The 12,324-nt window shown below is 40.7% G+C and overlaps 1 protein-coding gene across 14 annotated transcripts in view; it reads left to right on the top strand.

Annotated features, from left to right (window-relative positions):
• The window catches only part of LOC124554703 (CTTNBP2 N-terminal-like protein), a 222,296-nt gene that overhangs the window by 118,917 nt on the left and 91,055 nt on the right, over positions 1-12,324 (top strand). For all 14 annotated transcript variants that reach the window (XM_047128326.1, XM_047128327.1, XM_047128336.1 and 11 more), the window contains one exon: positions 10,774-10,953. In XM_047128326.1, the coding sequence (XP_046984282.1) occupies positions 10,774-10,953 (180 nt within the window). The remainder of the gene's footprint in view (positions 1-10,773; positions 10,954-12,324) is intronic.

Here is a 12,324-nt window from a genome sequence, read left to right as displayed (position 1 = left end):
TCCGTTGGATCCCAGATAACACCCCATGAGTCAGCCTAGCATTTCAGCAGCATTTGACAATCCAGATGTTGTGCTGTGATGCTGATGGAAACGGCTGATGATGCTAGGAAATGCTCTCTGTAATTGAGAGATTGATTATGAAAGGTTGCTGGGTAATCATGGCTGTTGTTATTTTGGTAGCAGACCATGGTTTGTCCAGTGGCGTAGAATGTAAAAAGCCGACTGCCATGACTCCCAAGGATATTTACAGGTATCCAATCTGACAAATGTCCATGTATGTGGGGCAGACCTCGGGGGTTGGACTCTCCTGGAACTCCAGCATGTATGCAGCTGACTGGTGGAGGGCCAGCAGCATAATTCATGGAGGATTTCCACATTTTTCTAACTCTGTATGGGAATAGACATATAAATATTTGGGAACACTGCGAGTACCAGAAAAGTTAATACGAACATGGTCCCAAGGTTGTTGAGGCTTCAGCCGTGGAGAACATGATTGCTGCTCTAAGAGCAAGCCAGACTTGCATGTCTAATCTTTATGTATCTTGGCAAGTGTATATGATGTTGAGTCTTCATTTGTGAAAAACAATTAGGCCATTTGTGATAGTTCTAATACGTGTAGTCTTAGAAAGTGTGATATGACTGCGTCTCTATACATTATTTGGTAATGTAGGGCAAAAAATTTTCCAAAGGTGTAAAATTTTCACTCTCTGTGGTTACAAGAAATGTTTTCTATTTGTGAGTAATTTGTTTGTGCTGCCATTAGTTTCTGAAGCAAACATGATGACCTGCTGGTGCTGTTGGCATCTTTGTGTGGAAGTATACCCTGTGATGCGTGTATCATCTGTCTTTAAAGAAGCTAGATGGACACATAGTCTATTTTGGAAGTAATGTCAACATCTGGATTGCCTTTTCTTACACTCACTAATCCATTCATATTTAATGGTCTTTCACAATAATTTTTTAAAAAGAAAGTTAAAGTTTAGCAACCTTTGAAATAAATTTTTCATCAAAGAATTGCCACAGTAGTGTTATTTAGACAGTTAATACATTTGCAGTGTCACTTCGTAAGTTGCTGGAGGTGTCTGTGAAATGTAGCTGCACCCCCCCCCCCCCCCCCCCCAAAAAAAAGAAAGAGGGAACCACCTTCAGTTCATTTATTAACAGTGATTTCACAATCACTGAATACATGTTATTGATTTAATGACCTTTTGAGTTTTGAGTCATCCAGATCTGCATTCAGTGTGTTGCAGAGGGTAAGTGGTCAGGCATGGAAAAGCCTGGTGTGGTTTTTTTTTTTTTTTTTTTTTTTTTTTTTTTTTTTTTTTTTTTTTTTTTTTTTTTTTTTTTTTTTTTTAAGAGAGTGTTATGCGGTCTGCGTTTTCTACTGCAAACATAAGATTTGGCTCAAATAGTGATGTTTATTCTTCACATAAATCATCTGGATTGTTGAAAGAAATTGCTTGTGAGGTTATGCTGATTGGATCCAGAATTTAGGTCCAAAAGCATGGAGGAAATGTTTCTCAGCTAAAAATACATTCTGTTTTAGAGGATGTTGCAACAAACAGATGTAATATGCTATTGAATTTTTTGTATGTTGTTACTGTGACTTGTCTATTTAATTAAATTTCATCTTGCATCTGATGCAAACCTACGTGCACATAAGTCCCATTATTAATGAGTGAAACATCTGCACCTGGATATATCTGGGAATTCACTGGAGTATCTAGCATCACAAGTGAATGCATTAGCTTCTGTGAGATGAATACAACCTAGTTATCCCATCACAGCTGCAATGTGGTGACACTGGAGACCTTTGATACTGACACATGCATGTTGTTGCATTACATCTCACTTGTGGCAAAAAGTATGCTATGTCCCAGTGATGACCATTGTGACCATTTTCATTGCAGTATGATTGGAAACATTCTGGGCAAGCCAAAGAGGTTGAAATTCATTGTCTAGCTCCAAGTGTTACTAATGATCTCTTTAAAAGCTATCAGAATTGTATTGGCCAGTGGATATAGACAGGCTTTGAAGATTAGGATTAGGGTGGTGGTGGTGGTGGTGGTGGTGGTGGTGGTGGTGGTGGCGGCGGCGGCGGCTAACATTCTCTTTACTTTGTTTCCACGGTAACTCCTGTAGTTCTGCAACATCCATTTCATTCAGAAATGCATTTTGAGCTGCCTGAACTATTTCAAGTATTAACACAAAAGTCACTTATTACGGACTTTACATCTGAATATTTACGGGCTGGATTTTCACTGTAGAATTCACAGTGTGTGAGTGATTGAGGTGCCCTTTCTTGACACAATAAAAACTTAATCATGTCACTTAAAAACTCAGTTGTTCAGACCAAAAACTGAATGACACACTACTCATCTCTGTAAATGGCAAACTACAGGGGAATGATACGGGGTTAAAAGTACAATGAAGTTCAAAGCTTGGAGTTCGAAAAGGAAACAAAAGTGTGTTGCAATGCTGGATAGTTACTGTACATGTTTGAAAGTGGATATGGAGGGGGCTGTGATATGCATCTCAGTCTTCTGGTTCTTTATGGAGTGTTTCAAATGCAGGAGCCAGTGCCAGATGTACCATCAAGTGCTGACTTAAGAGTTGCATAAGTTGTTGTAACAACTGAAATTGTTCCTGATGTTCTCGTCACTCTTTTGTGTTTGCTGTTCCGTACAGACCTCTGCTCTTGGTGTTCTATTGCTGCATTTTCCATAATATTTAATAATTCTGGGCACATAGCACATTGTAATTTGCTGCATATAGTGAAATGCATGTGAAAAAATTTTGCCATTGCCAGTGTATTGTGCAGATAGTATCTCCAGTGGGGTGTGACATGCACACCCATTCATATGTCAGTTCAGCATTAGCATCTGAACAGATCATCATCATCATAATAGTAAACATAATCCACTTCCCGTGGTGTATCTTATTTGGCAGTATGAACTCTCTCCCTGGGACAAACAACAGAACAACTTAGAATGAGAATAAGGGGAAGTGTGAATTACCTGAAAGGGAAGAGAAAAGCCCATATTACGCCACGAACCTGAGGTGTGTACATCTCTCCAGCAGCAGCCCAAGTGTACATATTTGGGAGTGCAGCCTGGTTAACATCAGCCAATTGGACAATACATGTGGGATATTCGTGGCATGAATTTGTGCATGCACGTCAGTCAGCAACAATGTGCAAAACTCAAAGGGGAATGTCTGATTACTTACAAAGTCATTCATTTTAATTAAAATTTTGAGAGAGATTAAGGTTCCTATTTATTATTCAGTAACTGTTATTCTCTTATATAGCTATCACGAAATTGTTATTACTGTTCTGACTTTTTGGCTCAACTGTTTGTCTTACATTTATTTATTTATTTGTGTGCTATTTCTTTTAGTCTCTTATCTACATACAAGGTGAATACATGAATTGCCAATAAATATAGATCATATTGTTTTAACATAATTGCGGATGTTCTAGTATAACCAAGCATTTTGTTGTTTTGGGGGAGGGAGGTTACATTAAATATCTAAATTAAAAAGATGTTTTAAAAAATACTTGTTCAGACAAGCATATGTTTATCTGAAGTCATGTTTATACATCATTTTACACATGGAGGATGCATTTGATTTTGGAGCTGTTTCCCTATTGGTGTCTGTAACCCATAGGATTAGGGCAGAATGACAGTGAGCAAAAGCCAGATGTTGCCAGACTGAATCCTAGGTGGGAAGAAGGAACAGAAACAACATCATATTGTTGCGTCCTGCCTACTCGTGAAATAAGGGGTGCCTAGGAAACCTGCTTTCCCGGATTGATAGACAACAATTCAAGCAAATTGTATTTATGAATTTTATGTACAGAAAATAAATGATAGTATTTAACTTTAGGAGTTTACAGTGGTGTGTCGCAAGCAATTGGCGACAGTCAAATAAGAAGTTTCTTCAGTATATACAATTCCTAATACAAGTGAAACAATACAGTTCATAAGTCGCTGCTGTAGCATTTGTAAAATGGCTAGTTCTGCACTTGGCTGCAGCCCAGTGGAATGAGACTTACGTTCTCTATGCCTAGAGGCCACTGCTGCCTTAGTGTTGTCGTAGGGGGGGGGGGGGGGGGGTGTCGGTCAGTGTGCTATTGGCTGATGATGTCATCTCACAGCCCTCTCTGCTCTAACGTTCTTGACCATCGTGCCGCCGCTTGACATTGCGCTGGAACATTCCTGCCTGCCCCCCCCCCCCCCCCCAAAGTGATGGACCGTCGACGTATGGAGAGTGAAATAACGGCGGGGGAGGCAGGAGTTTTGATGCTGTGCTGGACTGGAAGTTGTGGCTGCAGGGGATGCCAGGCTTCCAGTCATATCACACCATTCGGCCTTCGCGCTGAGAGAAAATGACCAGAATGGTATGCATCCACCTACTGAGGCCCATAACCAGATGTCAAAGGCGTCGGCTGCTGTGACGTGGCCGGGTCCAGTTCCATTGGTAGGATGAGAGGAGATGGAGGAGGTGAAGGCTCAGTCCCCATGGGGTCATCTTGTGGTGTGGTGATGACACTCTATGGTGGCTGCTGTGGCCATGCTGTCCTTGGGATCCTTGAATCTGGGGGAGAGACACAGAAGGATCACCGTGCACATAATAGTGGCGAATTTGATTGTGATGTCGACATTGCAATCCGTTGGGGCCTGAAATGATATACATGCATGCGCCAAGTCGACGAACGATCTTGCGTCACACCCTTCATGTGCTGCCACTAAAAACCCAGTAAAACACAATATCATGCAGCGTGAAGCAATACTTGCGGCCTTCCTTCGGCACCGGATGCTGAGGAGGGTGGAGCAGATGGAGCAGTGTCCAGTGGCGGCGGCTATGAAGCATTTCTGCCGGCGATGGCCCATCTTGTGGATGCAAACGATAGGAGGCGAGAAAGAGTTGCAATGCTTGATTCCTGGTGTGTGTGGTACGAAGTTTGGCCATCTGCTGCTTGAAGATTCTGACAAAACGTTCCGCTTCGCAATTTGACTGTGGATGGAATGGTGCACTAGTTAGGTGCTGTATGCCATTGCATTCACAAAATGTTTCAAATTCATTTGATGTGAACTGAGGCCATTGTCCGGCACTATAACTTCAGGCGAACCTTTTAAGCAAAAAATAGGGGGCAACGCCTGAATTGTGCTACGTGACGTTGTCAAGTTCATTGACGCAGCAGAAGGAAATTTGCTATGCGAGTCTACCACAATCAATCAGCGAGTGTTCCAAAAAGGTCCCGCAAAGTCTATATGCACACATTGCCATGGTGATTGCGACTTAGGCCAAGCAGAGGACTTTAGTGACGTCATCTGCTCTGTTTGGGTGGCCATACCCTGCCAAGTACTGTGTCGACGCACTAACTGTTTCATATGAACAATCCCCCAGTGTCCTTGGTGAAGTAACTGCAGCACTTCTTTTTTCAAAGCTTTAGGGATCGACACATGTGACTGTCCACTGTCGTTTTGTACAAGAATCGCACCTTGCTGTGTAGCGAGCCTAGCCGACGTGCAACGTATCGGTTCACTACAGAGTTCTTAATGCAATGCAATGAGCGAGGCCAAGATATATGAACATAATTTAGCAAAATGTTCAAATCTGTATCAGCTCCTGTGGCCTGTGCAATTTTCTGATAGTTCAGAGGAAAGGATTGAAGCAATTCAGAGTCCTGAGCATCAATGTGACAAGAAGATGCAGCAGAAGCATCAAAGTCTGTATCAGGGCCAATCGGGAGACGTGAAAGTGCGTCTGCATTACCATGTTCAGCTGTCGGAGTGATACACTATCTCGTATTGGTATTGAGACAACAACAAATCTCATCGTTGCAATTTTTGGGCAGTTCGTATAGGAACCGTCTTCGTCGAACGAAACAAGGGCTGCAATGGCATGTGATCTGTTACTAAATATAATTTCTGCAATAAAAATAGTGGTGGAATTTGGTGACACCATACACAATAGCCACTGCTTCGTTCTCTGTTTTTGAATAGTTACACTGAGCTTTGGCAATACTTTTTATGCAAAAGCAATAGGCCTGTCTTTATCACCATTTCTGTGTGAAAGCACTGCACCAATTCCATAAGAAGAAGCATCAACTTGCAACACAACTGGTTTGTCAGGAGCAAAGTGAACTAAGCAGCGATCACTGAGCAATGCATCGTTTAAGTTTTTGAAAAGCTTCTCGGCACTCAGCTGTCCCAGGAAAGGGACATTCTTGTGACATAAGCGATGCAATGGAGTTGCCATTTGTGCAACTTTTGGTATGAACCGAATATAATAATTCATTTTCCCTACAACTGACCGTAATTCTGTGAGATTGTGAGGAACTGGCAAATCTCGTATGGCTAACAAATGTGACGGGTGAGGATGTACACCTTGACTGTTTATGACATGACCAGTGACCAAGATAGTGCAACTCAGGTTAAAAAAAGTCACACTTGTCCCATCTACACTTGTGCCGTGCATCAGATAACACATGAAACAAAGCACACAAATTTTCAATGTTTTCTTCAAGTGCACAACCTGCTATGACAATATCATCCAAATAGTTTGAACAGTTTGGTATCTAAGCAGCCAGCTGTTCCAAATACCATAGAAAAATGGCAGGTGCGAAAGCACTGCTAAAAGGCAAATGCAAATATTTAAACATGGCTAAATGAGTGTTCAAGAACACACACTTTTTGAGATTCTGCATTGAGTGGTTTTTGAAGATCTGCGTCATGGAAATCAATTTTCAAAAAGTAATGACCAGCACCTAATCGGTCTTGAGATGCTCTGGGCATGCAAGGGATATGTATCAATCACAATTTTTGGATCAACACAGGGGTGAATGTGACTTGAAGGGTTGGGGAGTAAACCAGTGGACTTGCCCATTGACTAGCTTGTATGGGCCCAATAGCTCCACAATCTTCAAATGCTTTAAGTTCAACAGCAACTTTATCCCGTAATGCAATGGGAACAGATTTGGTCGGGCAAAATTTTGGTTGAGCTTTGTCTTTCAGAGTAATGTGTGCAAAAAACATTGTTAGCCTTGCCTAAACCTTCAGAGAAGAGTTCCGGGAATTCTTTAAACAAGCTGTCTACACTGTCTTTTGTATTGAATGCAGACACAGACAACACATTGTCCTGAATGTGTAAGCCAAACAAATCAAAAGAATCAGGGCCACATATGTTCTCACAATTGTGTGATTGTTGCGCAGTGAAAGTCACAGTTCGTGTATGGGAGCGATACATAGCAGGCAAAGTACATGTTCTGAGAATGGGAATGTCTTGTCCATTATAAGCCGTCAGGTGCGTGCTAGTTTGACAGGCATGGGGAGCCTAACAGGTCACTTGTGTTACTATTCAGCAATGTAACAGAGGCACCCATGTCCAACTGAAATTTCACACGTTTTCCACCAATATGCAAAGGTACAAAAAGTTTGTTGGACTGGCATAGCACTGAAGACACAGTTTGCTTGCTAGTTTTGCTAGTGCCTGTTGGAGGCTTTGAATGCACTGTATTGATTACATGGGCCTTGTGACTTGATTTTTGTGAGTGGGCCAAATTCTTACGTTGTACCATTGCAAACATATGGGTTGTATGTGTCCATTCTTGCTACAAGCGTAACTCTGTGCTTCTCAGGATGGACAGTCATGGCAATTGTGCCATGAATAGCACTGCAGACATGAATTAATTCAGTTCACATGTGTAGAGAGCTGCTTACACTGTGAGAGAATTGTTTACATGGTGTGGTGCATGCAAACTGCCACTGCCTAGTGGGCCAGTCACAAGCGAGGGACTCGAACCGAAAAATTGCTGGCTGCTCAATTGATCAACCGGCACAGTACCTGAATCGTACTGATCTAGTATTTGAACTACATGCTGACAGGATGGTCCCAGACTGTTTCAAAATTTGTTCTTCAAGTCTGACATCAGTTACATTGTACACGATCGCATCACGCAACATCACATCTGAAAATAAAGCACCACGAGCACATTTCAATTTGCATTTCTTCGTCAGACAGACCCTGCAAAATCTGTTACCCGCTTGCGATAAGTTTGTTCTGACCGTTTCTTGCAATTAAAGAATTGATACCTAGCTGCTACCACACTCATTTGTTAGTCATAGTTAGCGACTCTACAACCTGATCATACAAAAGTTCACTCAAAGTGGCGTTAGGAAATAGCTTCTGAATGAGTCTGAACACTGCACTTCCTACCGTGGACAGGAAATAGGGAAGTTTCACAGTACCTGGTACGTTGTGACCAAGTATGTTGGTTTCAAACTGTTGCAACCACTCGAGCCATTCCTCTTCTTGTTGATGAAACTGACGAAAAGGCCGTTTAGCACTTGGAGCTGCTGTAGGTGGCTGCTGTAGTGCATTCATTTGATTTGCCAGGAGCTGTTGGACCGTATTGAGTAATGATGCAATCTGTTGCATCTGAAACTGAAACATCTGTGTTAGCTGCATTGCATCTATCACTTGCATCTGAGGCGCCTGTGCAGGGGATGGGTGAGGTGAGTAGCTCATATAGTAGGATACAAAGGCAAGCAAGAAAAAGAAATACAAAAGCAAAGAAAATTTCTGCAATGCCCACCTGAAAACACTGATTAGCAAAAACACTATAAGAGATTGTTAAAGCAAGTAAATACATCCCTGCAAAGAGAAACAAATGTAGAATTAAGGCACCAGCAGAACACAAAAGAAAATTTCCGTGGCCATGAGTTGCAGGGTTTTTTTTTTTTTTTTTGAAGGCACATTGCCAGTGTTGTGCCCTGCTTACTCATGAAATTAGGGATGCCTAGGAGATCTGCTTTCTGGGAGTGCTAGACAAGAAGTCAAGCAAATCGTATCAATGAATTATATTTACAGAAAATAAATGACAAAACTTAACTACGGGAATTTATAATGGTGTGTCACAAGCAATTGGTGACAGTCAAATAAGAAGTCGCTTCAATGTATACAATTCCTAATACAGGTGAAACTTTATAAGTGGCTGCTGTGGCATTCGTAGAATGGCTATTCTTCCATTGGGCTGCAGGTAGGCAGAGTGGCACTTATGTTCTCTTCGCCTAGAGGCCGCTGCTGTCTTGGTGTTCTCTTAGAGTGGAGCCGGTCAGCATACTATTGGTTGACGTTGTCTCACAGCCCTCTGTGCTCCAATGTTCTTGACTGTCATGCAGGTGCTTGACGTTATGCCGGTAATGAAGTAATTGAGCTCCCATAGATCCACAGGAATTTTGGAACTTCGTGAGAGTGTACATCTCTTGTATTGACAAGCTGCTGTCGATGATACTGGAAGGGATTTATTAAAGTGACACAGTAATATGAGGCAATTTCACTTATTTGGAAATAAGAATTAAATCACTTATTTATTCATTTGGTAACTTTCTCAGCAACTATTGCCAGTTTATCCTGCCTGGCATGCCGAAATAAAGCAAAATATACGATCATAAACGTTTGTCGATTAAGGTGCTACGTATACATATGAGACATCACACATGTAAAGTAATACATACATTTACTCAGAAATAATCAACCCTGAGTGTACCTTATTATGATACCGTGGGTTGGGAGGATCACCTTTTGTCACTATATGTTTGGATTAGGAGACTTAATGCTTGTTTGTTTGACTCCATTACTAGAACATGGAGCAGTCAGTACAAAGAATGCTTTTTGCAAACAGCATGTATAAAAAATAATGTGTGCTGTGAAAATACTGTTTTTGTTTAGTTACTACATTTGTGAAAATTTACCCATTAAAATGTGTGCAAACGCTCCAATATGAAAACCTACAGAGATCAACAATGATAGTAAACAATAAGAAGCAGAAAGCAGACTTGGAGTACCCCTTCTGTAGATGCTCATTACTGCCATCAGGTGCGCATGCGCGGGTTCCTAGGAGTGTCGAACTGCTGTCTATTTTTGAGTACGGGTAATGTGTCTGCTAATTCTTTCAGTTCCACCAGTTCTACCACCAGATGGCAGTTGCTGTATACCTGCTTTATTTGTGGGGGGATCATCATGTAATACCCCCCTTCAAGGAGGAACAGGGATACAACACACATGCATTCTGTTGCCACAGTATTCAGTGCTCTTATCCAATAGATTTCTGAACTCTCAGCATTGTCCTATAGTTCTCCATAGAGTACTGCTGACTAAGAAAATTGCAACCGAGGTGGCTATTTTATTGTAAATGCTTCTACCTTAGATCCTCGTCCTAGGTCCAAGTACTGCCTCATGTAGCCTTTACCAAAGCTTCAGGTTATCCTGACAAAGACTGTTAAGTTCATTGTATTTGAATTCACCCAACTTTAAATATTTGAGCGTGTGCGCGCACGCGTGCACTCCTACGCACTTACACACATTTCTAAGAACAAAACTTCTAAAGCTAAACTGGAATGTTGGTCATTTCTACATTTAAAAAAATTGTAAACTAACAATACTGGAGGAGCTGTTTTGAAATAATGGAATAACTGATGTGCAGTGAAAAGTGTGATGGTACTACCAGTGAAATATGTAATTAACTGCAGTGAACTCTTGGTTAAAATAATGTGGCTATTTTGGATACTAACCAGGTTGCCGAACATTTTGGTTTGCAATTTATTTAGGGTAGTACAAGCATATAGAAACTGAAAAAAATTAATTTTCTCTTATACAAAAAATTAAGAAAGTTTAATGTTTACAGACACTTTGAGTAATTAAATAAATTATTATTTTTTATTTTTTATTTATTTATTTATTTATTATTTTTTTTTTTTTTTACAGCTGTTGGGCCACTGACACCACCAAAAGTAGGCACGTGGACTGTAAGTGATGGAAGTGTATCACCACCACCACCTTCACAGTCTGCACAACCTCCTGCTGCAGGGACTCCAATGATGAGTAGTGTTGCCAAAGTTGTACAACCTACTGCCACTGTGTCCAGTGTACCTGTGTGTGGGCCAAGTGAGTGACTTTTTATACTTTATGGTTATTCATCTCCACATCCGTCATATCTCTCATCCCCCCCCCCCCCCCCTCTCTCTCTCTCTCTCTCTCTCTCTCTCTCTCTCTCTCTCTCTCTCTCCACACACACACACACACGTACGTTTAAACAGTCATATGAGGTTATATTATAGTTTCAAGTTATTTGTGGTATTATTAATGTTTAACCTTCGTAAGTATGAATGTGCATTTTGAAGAGAAGCAAAAATAATTGGGTGTTCAATGGAGCACCCAAAAGTAAAGAGAATTTTTTTCTGGCAGTTGCTAGAACATTAGTTCTGAATTCTACTGCTAGATGTCTTCACTAGACACCATTTTGTATCAGTTGTCTTAGCAACGTTGGTATGGGAACTTTATTGTGGTCAATGTGATTGTTTTTGTAAGTGATTTTTCAATGTCAGTCAGTAAAATACCAGTGTGCTATCCATCTGGCTCTGTTCACTGTTACGGAAATCAGCAGCATAAACCATTGCAATGCTTCAGATGGATTATGGAAAGGAACATTTGAGCCAGATGAGGGTTTACAAGAGGTGTTCTTGTTTTAAAAGTGGCCAAACATCAATTAAAAATGAAGCACAACCAAGTTGTATCTAAACTTCAAGAATGGACAAAAACCATGTTGCGATAAGGTTTGATCATTATAGAATTATTGGTCAACTGGTGGAAATGGCGGGAATATCCAGGAGTTCATGCCAACAGATTTTAACTGAAGATTGGAAGTTGAAACGTATTGCAGTGAAACTCGTTCTCATTGTGCTATCTGACAACCACAGAGGCAGTCATTTATGCATATGCAGGGCATTGAAAGAACAGCCAGAAATTGATATGCATTTTGATGCAAAAGTCATAATAGGCAATGAATTGTGGTGTTATGGGTGTGACCCAGCAGTCTACCACCAGAATAATAATAATAAAAATAATAATAATAACAATAATAACAATAATAATTTTTTTCCCTTTGTAACTGTTCTTCACAACATTGATTGGTTTCTTCTTCATTTAAAGTTGGAAGACTAGAAAATATGATCTGCATTCACACTATTTCACGTTCATCAGATATCTATTTCTTTGACTCTGGTTAACATTGAGGAAATGCCTTTTCTCATCAATAATCATTGTTGCAGTTCCATGGAATCCTAGTAAGAAATCCAAAGAGGACTGTTAACCTTAGAAGTCTATTACTTCTGAAGAAAAATTATTAATTGCTTAATTAAGTAATTATTCAGTACTGTGTATTATTCCGGGCGGGAAGGAGTGCCTGGTCCCCGGGAGAAGTTAAAAACAGTTAGTAGTGACAAAATAAATGCTGGCAGTTGCATCTGCAAAAATTGT

Source organism: Schistocerca americana, chromosome X (assembly GCF_021461395.2).
Source record: "Schistocerca americana isolate TAMUIC-IGC-003095 chromosome X, iqSchAmer2.1, whole genome shotgun sequence".
Classification (NCBI taxonomy): Eukaryota; Metazoa; Arthropoda; class Insecta; order Orthoptera; family Acrididae; genus Schistocerca; species Schistocerca americana.
The sequence above is the reverse complement of the archived record's forward strand: the minus strand, read 5'-3'. Positions and strand labels throughout refer to the sequence as shown.